The following is a 9,914-nucleotide window of genomic DNA, read 5'->3' as shown; positions in this document are numbered from 1 at the left end:
ACAAACCTTTGAGCCTGTGCGTTTCCAGATTACCATGTATACCCGTCCCAAAGACTTCATTATTCTTGATCATTCAATGTCATCAGTGGGTAAAAGAGGGAAAAAATTGAAACAATTCCAGCAACATTCACAACTTTTTTTGAGGACTTAACGGCATATGTATGAATGACATATGGCCACTAGCTGACCAACAACCTTCAATTTCGATAAGGTAATGCATTATGAAGGAAAATTAAACAAAAATAGAAGAAACTCCAAGCGGATACTCAAAAAGGCAGGTAGAAGATTTCACACCTTATGTGTGGTCAAGCCACTAGTCCAGCTCTAATCGTTGGATGATCAGATTGACTGCTGCATTTGCGGATGAGAATGCTCCATGAAAGCTTTCCTGATAGGAAATGGACTCCAATTCTCTAGCCATCTTTAACAGGATCTCACCCAGATCAGTTTGTCTTTGTAGCAAAGATTCGTAGTATGAATAGGCAGCAATGTTGCTGATTTCTACATTAGTTGGCTCTGGGCAGTACTCGTCATCCAACCATTTGTGGAGATTTACCCTAAGCCACTCCGATTCCTATGGTAATGTCAGAAAATTCATCATTTTGCATTTGAGAGAGTAATTGTGATGCCAAACAAACTCATTATCTTCACACAAAAGCAGAGGAAGGGAAAAGAGACTGAACTAGACAGAGGTATGGTGATGCGTTAACTCTGGGCATATTTACAAACAGTAAAGCATTCTGCAGGAAAACTAACTATCATAGTTGAACCACATCACTTGATGGGGTCCGAATTACAAGATTGCTCTCAAGTTAGTTAAAGAAAGAAAACGGTAAAAGTTACTCCTGAAGTCCACAGAAGATATAACCTGTAACTTGTAAAACAATCAATTGGACAACTTTAGTTGGATGCTATACAAGGCCACAAGCAGAATGAGAGATCAGAACAATCAAAAACACATGCAATAGCCTGACATTTTCTATGCCATGTTGTATCACTCCGAGCTTGATGTACATTCCACATGAAGCCTCTTTTTGGTTGTAATGCTTGGTAGTGTGCAATAAGAACATTGTCTCTTTTTGGTTGTAACGCTTGGTAGTGTGCAATCAGAACATTACCTGAGTTCGAAGGTTGTTTTAATTAAGAAACTTAATCACCTTCAAACTGAAGCACAAGAGAGCCTCTTAAAACAACTTACAAAAAATAGTAACCAGACTAGTTGCAATGACGAAGACCAAAGGCTATACCATATTCATTGACAAGAGAGGTAAAAGACCAGCAAGTGCATCATTAGCCAACCCATCAAATATACATAAAAAAAACTATTTGATAGATGCTCTATGAACCTGCTCTTGAACCATTTCCTCAAACGCCATGTTGTAAACTTTTTCCATCATAAAATTCTGAGGATCCCACAAGCGGCATACAAAAGCTGCTTCCATCAGGCATTCATGTGCACACCATTTTATTTTCATGGAACCTCAATATTAACAAGTATCCAAGGATCAATAAAGGTCCGCCACTTGGTAAAGATTTCTTTCGGGGCATGGTACACATAGGTTGAAAACTAAGAAAAGTAATGAGCGACTTGAAATCCATGCGTTGGTTAAATGCCTCAATAAGTTGAAAAGATTTAGGCAAATCTCTAATTCAAAGCAAGGAAATAAATGGCTTTTGAAATGAGGCAATAAATACTGTTTGTAGCCAAAAGATTAAAAGAAAAAATCTAGCACAACCCATCAGCCTTGGGTCATTTGGTGTATTTGTCAGGTTCTTTACATTTGGATCCATTAGAAGCACCATGTTTTGGGTTCGAGTCACGGAAGAGGGCACTTCCGTAAGAAAAGTATGAACCATCGCTACTTGCCTCTTGGAGTGAACTGCTGAAGAGGGAAGCTTCAGAAATTGTAATGGTTACAAGGGTTATAGGGTCTGACTTGACACGTTTCAATAGTCCTGGGGCTTTTTGAATCTTTTACAAAATACAGATTTAATGACTTGCAAAAATAACAATCGGAAACACAAAAACATGATGCCGTGCCATAAGTCATGTTTCCCAAGTCTTTTCCAAAAAACAGATCCAGAAGCACAAGAAAATGGGAGAAAGTGCATTTCAACGGGTTGAGTTTATATCTTAACCCTGCTTACACCTTCTGTTAACAAGGACCAACTTTACCTAATATCCTTAATTTTAATGGATGACCACTTCAAAAGCGAAGAAATATGATACAAGTTCATTGTTAGGAAAATGACATCTCCATATCTTCACAAACAAATTACATCAGTAATCCTGTTTTTCGATCATGGTTCATTCTTTGATGTGCAACCTTTCCTTTAAGGTTAATCCAACTACAATTCTACTTATCTCCCAAATCTTGTGTTCCCTAAGCAGCTAAACACAAGCCATGATTAAGACAACTCCCAGAATTTGAGTAGGCAAAACCAAAGTAATGATGATCTAGAGCAGATAATGAGTGACATGTTGCTACACAACATCAAATCTCAAATCAAGGCTCTATAACCAGCACGTCGCGTGTTTATTGGAAAATTCTAGCATCAAATTTTGCCATTTTAGCTTTTACAAGGGTGTTGCGATTGTTTGTCAAATAAAATTATCAACGGATTTTAGGATCCTAGATATTCCTAGAAGCTGAAAAAGGATCTAAAATCTGATTCAAAAGAAGCTAGGTTAAGGATGATTTTCGGATCAAATTTTAGATTCTAGTATTCTAAGAGCTGATTTTCATTTTTTTTGCAGTAAATATTAACATATTTTAGTGCAGCTTAACCATAAACTCACAGCCACAGTAAACACGTTTATTTGCTTCCACTAAAACTTAAAATCTATAATCTGCAGCAGAATCTAAATCTATAATCTAAAATATGCATCCACAGCCAAAAACACAATATTTATTGAGTTCTGAAATATCCCTTTACAAATTTCAAGACCAGATTTATTGATATGGCAATGAATCCGAGTAAATTAATGGCTTCTAAACACCCTTCCTTCTTTTCCCGTGACTAGAGAGATGGCAAATACTATGAGTTTGCAAATTTTTTGGACCGTTGTGTGGATAGTGAATTAGTGGTTTTGATAAGGTGGTTTTTAATCTATTACTATTTTGCCCGTAATATTTATTTAATGGCACATTTAAAAGTAGTTGTAAACACTTAATTTCTAGAAGGACAATTATACAAATCACCTCTGTGACGGAGCTTCAAATGTTGTTCACGACTTCTCCCTTTCTATATCAGAATAGATTGTTCAAGATACCAAAACGGAAAGAAAAGCACAACAGGAACTGTTGGTCCAAATAGCAACCCAAGAGGGGGGTGAATTGGGTATCTCAAATATAACGCGGAATTTTAAAAAACTAATTGCAATCTATTCAACTACAATTATAATTTCAATGATATTCTATTCTACTCATGCGATATAGATATGCAAAACTGAAAGTAAAGAGAGTAGGGAAGAAAGAATCGAACGCAAGGATTTATAGTGGTTCGGTTCGCAACTTCACGGCCTAGTCCACTCCCCAAGTGTCCAACTCGGGATTTGCTGCCCTATCTCCAATAGTTACAATCTTCTAGCTTTGCGGGTGCTAGACAACCTTTACAACGAGCAATCTATCCCCAATCGCTCCGACTAATTTTGACTCCGGTGCTAGTCACACCTAATCCAACTAGTTTTGACTCCGGTGCTAGTGACACCTAATCACCAAGTGATTTTCTCTCCAAAATCACTCACAAAAAGATTAACTCTCACAAGAGTATGAATAAGGATGTACAATCCCTTTTACAATTTTTTGCTCAAGAACAACACTCAAACTAATATTCAAGATGTAAGCACGGAGTTGACAGATAAAGAATGATAAATGCTGATTTTGTTCTTCTTGCTTTTCTGTCTTACTTCTTTTCTTTTTTTGATTCTATTTATGCTGGAGTGACGAGATAATTGAAGGCAGCTCCACTAGCCGTTGGAGCAATTTGTGTAGTCAATAAATCTTGCTCTGAATTGTTTCCTTCTTCAACTTTGAAACCAATATACCAATTCTCCATCCAGTACTAGCCGTTAGAATATATTCTAGTAGCCAATCAATTCTTTGGTTTCCTTTTCTTTGCCACTAATTTGCAAGCCATGTAATATGGAAATTTCCATTACCTGTTGGAGTTAAATCTCACAAATCGAGCAACCAATAATTCCTTTCATTTGAAGCATTCACTAGCCAATAAAGTTAGGAGAAGATTTGTCCTTAATCTTCCTCCTTTCAATTTATCTTGACTATTGAGATAGTGATTTGGTGTAGCAATGTGTCCATGTGTACTTCAACCAAATCCTACAAAATAAACATTAAGGTATTCCAAATATCACAATATTAATTATATTTCTTTTCAATAAAAATATATTTTGTTATCATCAAAATCAATAAGGTATTCCATAGAAACCTTTGGGCTAACAGGAACATCAGTCAAAATTTAACTAATCACGAAATTAACCTTAACCACAGACAAACAACGCACAGGTCGAGATTCGTTTAAGTAAGAGAATCTCGGTTACCTCCAAGGCTTTGGACTGGTCCAACCACTGCTCAGGAACCCTAAGGTCTTCAACTAGGCCTTCCTCCTCTTCTTCTTCATCGTTAGGTGGAGAGTTCGAATGAGAATGAGATTTCTGGGCAGAGGAGGCGAATCGTATAGGTCGAGAAGGGACTGGGAGCCGTACAGTAGGATGAAAGCCACCGTAAATTTTGGAACAATGCGCGGAGATGCGATTCACGGTTGCTGCGAATGGGGCAACGAGCAATGAGGATGCCATAGATTCGAGGTTTGTGAGCGCGTAAAAAATTGGAAATTTTGGGCACCGATTTGGCGGTTTGATTGGCGGGTTGTTGATGGCGGGAAAAGGATAGGGATCGTCGGTTATTCAGCTGAATCCCCGCGGGTTCAATCCGTTCTGGGTGAGGTTTATCCACTGTGACGCAAGGAGGAGACTGACGGCTATGGAAACAGAATCGATTTTTGGGGTCAAATCGAAAGAAAAAAAAAAGAAGTCATTTTTTATGAATTTCTTTACCAAACCAAATTAAACCAAACCGAGCCTTACGTCCCAATCACTTGAGATCGGCTACATGAATCCGTTTCCTTCATTGAACTCTGTCAAGTGCCACTTGTTCATACTGACCCATTATACTCATATCTTTGCGCACTACAACATCTAATGGAATCGCAAAGTATTTTAATGAATTTCTTAGTGTCCGTGGAATGACTTGATTTTAATCGAATCAAAATAGTTTAGATTCGCATAAATTAATCTCGACATCTCTGACATTCGGGAAAATTAAAAAGGACTAGCATCTTTTTAGGTTGTTTAGTTGGGCTCGGTAATAATTATATTGAGAATCGAACCATAAGGCTTGAGAATTTTTTAGTACCCCTTGTTGGTAAATTACTTTTGGTATAATTTCTAACACACTCCTTGTTAGTCAAATAAGTATTTATTTTTTTTAAAAAGTAATGTATTATAAAAGAATGATCTATCTCGTAAAGCAAAAAATAACTACTTTAAATATAAAAATCTTAGCAAAACGAGGCCTCAACGACTAGGTGAGAGTGCCGTCGATATTTATGTTATCGCGATCAACAATTTCAAGACGAGATCACTTGTGATCTTATTTGATTTTGTACTCATCAACAAGATACACATTACAAATTACAATCGTCATCTAATACGTCCCCTCAAACTTAAGCTTGCTCTTGGCCGAAAGTATTAGCCGCGCAGAATCATAAAAGAACATCACTGTGTCCTTATTCAAACTGCATTAATTTTAACATACACTATTATTTTTCGAGAAATTTTTGGTTTCAAATAGGGTACCACCTGGTATCCGTGCAGCACATTCGAGCCGTCCAAACAATGCAACCGATGGCTCAGATTGAAACACTCTTTTCCTTTCCTTTTTTCTTTTTAAATCGGTTCGGCACCTTTCAATCCAAGCCGTCGGTTGCATGTTTGGACAGCTCCAATGTTCTGCACAGGTACCACGTCAGCAGTACCCTATTTGCACCTAAAAAATTCTTTTTATTTTTCACCCAATATTTCGTTGGAAAATCAGAGTGATGACTTGATGTCATTGGCTATGTTCTGTGCATCCATGGCAGCTCCATAGAATCCTCTCCTTGACAGTCCAGCACAATACAACCCATTTTCTCCCTTCCAGTGGTTTGGAAAACTATGCTTCGGAATTCCATCTTCGTTCAAAAGATAATTGTCTCCCTGTTCCAAATTAACACAAATCGAATAATAATTATAATAGTCTCGCAACAATTTGCCAAAAAAATTTAAACTCAGAATGTTAGTTGTGTTAACTACTTAACCTTAAGCCACTTATGGGTTGATCTTTTGAAGCCTGTAGCGAAAACGATAGCGTCGAATGGATGTGAGTTGCCATTCTCAAATTCCACTTCATTTCCCCTTATGCTTGCTATTGCTGGCAATACCTGTACATGCCCATTGCCCGCGCACAATGACGGACCCAGGAATTATTTATAGTGGGGGCACATAATCATTCATAATCTTAGAGAAGTTCACCGTCAACTACAATTATACAATATTCCAAAAGTTTTTAAACGTATGCACACATATGTATTCTCTGCTAGATTTTTTTTTATTTGAGGGGTGAAGCTGCGAAATACGTTTTCCAAAATTTTGTTTTAATGTTTTGTTCTTCTTAAGCAAAAGTTTTTAAATGTATCCACACATCCAACATTCCAAAAGTTTTTAATGTTCTGTTCTGTTCTTAAGTTTTTAATCGTATGCACACATACAATTTTGTTTTAACGTATGCACACATAGGAAAAGGATTCAGATTCCCTACAAGTGCAATTTGTCCACAAGTATATCTCCCGTCAATCCGAACCGTTCATATGATAGGACTCATCATATAAATTGTCCATTAAAAAATTATGTTGATTAGACTTTAAATTGAAACAACTCCGAACTTATAAAAAAATACACGGTTTAACCATTTTTTGCATAAATGAAATGTTCTTTTCAAGTTGTTATCAGTGCCCGATCAACTTGATTTTTTGTGGACAAATTATTTGACATTCTCTACATTATACAGGTCTTGGATAATTGGAAAAAGATCCATAATTGTGCGAGATATACTTTGCACCCCTAAATCAAACAAGAGAAAACCTTAGTTAAAAAAATTAGTATGAAAAGGTGTGAGGGCACGTGACCCCACTTGCCTCTTACTAAGTCCGCCCCAGCCCGTGCATATTTATACATACGTTACACAGTCCTGTCTAGCCAATCCAAGCGTCTGGTTATTTTTGTGTCACGTTTATGGCGTACGTACCTGGATTTGGCCGGACTTGATCTTTTGGTAGGTTCCGACGTCAACAACTGGGTACTTTCCATACTTCACTTTCAAAGACAGGGGACCCTCTCGAGGCCTCTGAATCCCGTACTTGGTTAGGTCTCCATACCACAGCTTGCTAAGCAAAACCAACAAGGATTCCGCAGTAGTTAAAGGGATACCATATTTCAACATCCCAAGCCCCATATGCAGCATTTCCCTCGATAGAATGTGAATCTGCGTGCATGATTCCAAATACACCATCAGGCCAGGAAACCTTAAGCTGCAAAATTTATATAATGAAATGGAGCAGAGGCACACTAACATAAATGATCGAGGCCAATTAACTCCTATCGAAAGATCTTAATTTTTCCTATAGTTAAAAAAAATCGAATCTTACTAAATTCTCAAATCAAGCTACTACTCGATTTATTTAGCCTATGATTTATGAAAAAGTCAAGCTACGCACTCAAGTTGAATCGATTAGTGTCGGTTCAATTAAAGCTCGTATTAGATCTTTTTTTTTTCGTTGGCCAAAAGAAATTTATTTCATTGAAAAAGAAAACCAAAGATCAAATGAGCCAAGGGTAAAACAACAAACGTTACCCAAGACCCAACAAACCAGGAAGGTAAGACGCCAACCAATACAGTAGGACCAAAAAGGAAAAGAAAACAAGCAAATAGTGGCAAACCTGAACTAGCTAATCCTTATTTTTTAAAGCTTGTCAACTTTTCAAAACCAACATTGAACTAATATTAGATACAAAATCGTCGATTTTTTAATGGCCAAAAATCATTGATTTAGTATTAATCACTCTACTTAAGATAAGAAATATTAGGTACACATCTGCCAACCACAAAATCTCATATAGGCCCCACCCTATGTAGGTCTCATAATCGCATTTGTAGAACCGACAGATATATAAGAGAGTTGTGATTTGTGATTACGTACATATGTAACACTGCTGATTTAATATTTCTGAAGCTCGTTTCTGTAACTCAAAAAAAAATTCTTATTTTTTAAGAAGGCAATTTCAAGCTCAAAAATTATAGACTTATTGAAATCTAACAATATGCAAAATGAATCTTGTGTGAAAGAAAATGATGCAAAAAAAATTAAAATTTTATTTTTTATTTATATTATTTTTTAATTTAAAAATACGAAATAAACTGTTTATTTTTTAAAAAAATTTCTGGAACGAGGCCTTAACAATCTTAGTGATCAGTACTCCGTAACTTACCGGGCTTCGAACAACGATGGAAGTCTCAGCCCCGTGAAGTGACAAATCAAAAGCAATTTCCATACCAGAATTCCCACTCCCAACAACCAAAGCTCTCTTCCCACTGTACTTCTCTCCAGACTTGTACATAGTCGAGTGTATAACCTCCCCTCCAAAACTATCCAACCCTTTCACCTCCGGCACAAACACATCGCTAGTTTCTCCGCTCGCCACCACCAAAAACCTACCGGAATATTCCTCGACCGGCGCCTCCTCGGAACCGCCGGTGTTCCTCACCCTAACCCTCCATCTTTCCGCGACGCCGTCGTGGCTGGCGGACTCGACGAGTTTATGGTACATGGGACTTATGTTGAAACGAGAAACGTAGTCGTCTAAGTATTGTAGAAAGAGTTTTTTGGGAACATAGTTGGGGAATGTGGTGGGAAATGGCATGTGGGGGAGCTCGCAGTATTGTTTTGGTAAGTGGAGGTGGAGGCGATCGTACGATTTTTTCTTCCACAGGGAAGCAAAACAATCTTCTCTATCTAGGATTATGTTTGGAATGGAGAGGCGGTTTAAGCATGCGGCGACGGCGAGGCCGGACGGGCCTGCTCCGACTATTATTGCCACTGGCTCTTGCATTTCCATAGATTCTGGCGGCCGCGGTGGTGATCGATTCTATTGCTAAGAATTAGGATGGAAAAGCAGGAGGACAACCCTCGTTATATAATGTGCTACTACTAGAGCAATGACCTTTTTTATGCTTGCCAATATTCTAGAAATATTGGATTTTATTCTAGATACTCCTTCTGTTCTATTTTATTTGTCTATTTTTTAATTTTTTAATGTTTCAAATTATTTGTCTAGTTTGATAAAATCAAATGAAAAAATCTTATGAGATTTCTACTTTGCCCTTACTTTTTGAATTGATGTGACAAGTTCAATTTCATTTGAAGGGCATTATTTGGAAAGTTCAAGTTCAAAAAGTGTAATAATTGTGTTCTCTTAATAAATTATATTTTTTAGAATAGACAAACAAATCAGAACGGAAAGAATATTATCTTGAGTTTAGTACTATTTTAGCAAAAATTGTCTAGAATGTTAAATTTTCTTTATTTATGTTTATTCTATTATGTTTCTATTATTTTATTGTTTTTAAATTTCTTTTATTTTATATCTTTTTTAGTATTTCAAGGCTATCTCATTATAAATAAGGTCAAACGTATGGGAAGCTACTGGGGAGTGTAGAGTCTTGGTAGGAGTGCTCTTCTAGTCTCGTCATCTTTTTAGTACCATAAAAAAAACAATCATTCTACAGTAACACCCCTTTTAC

General features: G+C 37.0%; 2 protein-coding genes across 2 annotated transcripts; both read right to left on the bottom strand.

Annotated features, from left to right (window-relative positions):
* Positions 1–294: 294 nt before the first annotated feature.
* Positions 295–5,037, bottom strand: LOC131315146 (uncharacterized). Its single transcript, XM_058344227.1, has 2 exons — positions 4,559–5,037; positions 295–574 (listed from the first exon to the last, which is right to left on the bottom strand). The coding sequence occupies exons 1-2, from the start codon at positions 4,814–4,816 to the stop codon at positions 314–316; spliced, it is 519 nt and encodes a 172-aa protein (XP_058200210.1). The 5' UTR covers positions 4,817–5,037; the 3' UTR covers positions 295–313.
* A 607-nt stretch (positions 5,038–5,644) lies between these two features.
* Positions 5,645–9,346, bottom strand: LOC131315144 (probable indole-3-pyruvate monooxygenase YUCCA10). The gene is made up of 4 exons (XM_058344226.1): positions 8,603–9,346; positions 7,362–7,598; positions 6,376–6,498; positions 5,645–6,274 (listed from the first exon to the last, which is right to left on the bottom strand). Exons 1-4 carry the CDS (start codon positions 9,227–9,229, stop codon positions 6,110–6,112), a joined length of 1,152 nt encoding a protein of 383 aa, XP_058200209.1. The 5' UTR covers positions 9,230–9,346; the 3' UTR covers positions 5,645–6,109.
* Between the last annotated feature and the right edge of the window lie 568 nt (positions 9,347–9,914).

The sequence above is a fragment of the Rhododendron vialii genome, chromosome 13a (assembly GCF_030253575.1).
Source record: "Rhododendron vialii isolate Sample 1 chromosome 13a, ASM3025357v1".
NCBI classification, from domain to species: Eukaryota; Viridiplantae; Streptophyta; class Magnoliopsida; order Ericales; family Ericaceae; genus Rhododendron; species Rhododendron vialii.
Note: the sequence above shows the minus strand (reverse complement) of the source record. Positions and strands in the feature narration are given on the sequence as shown.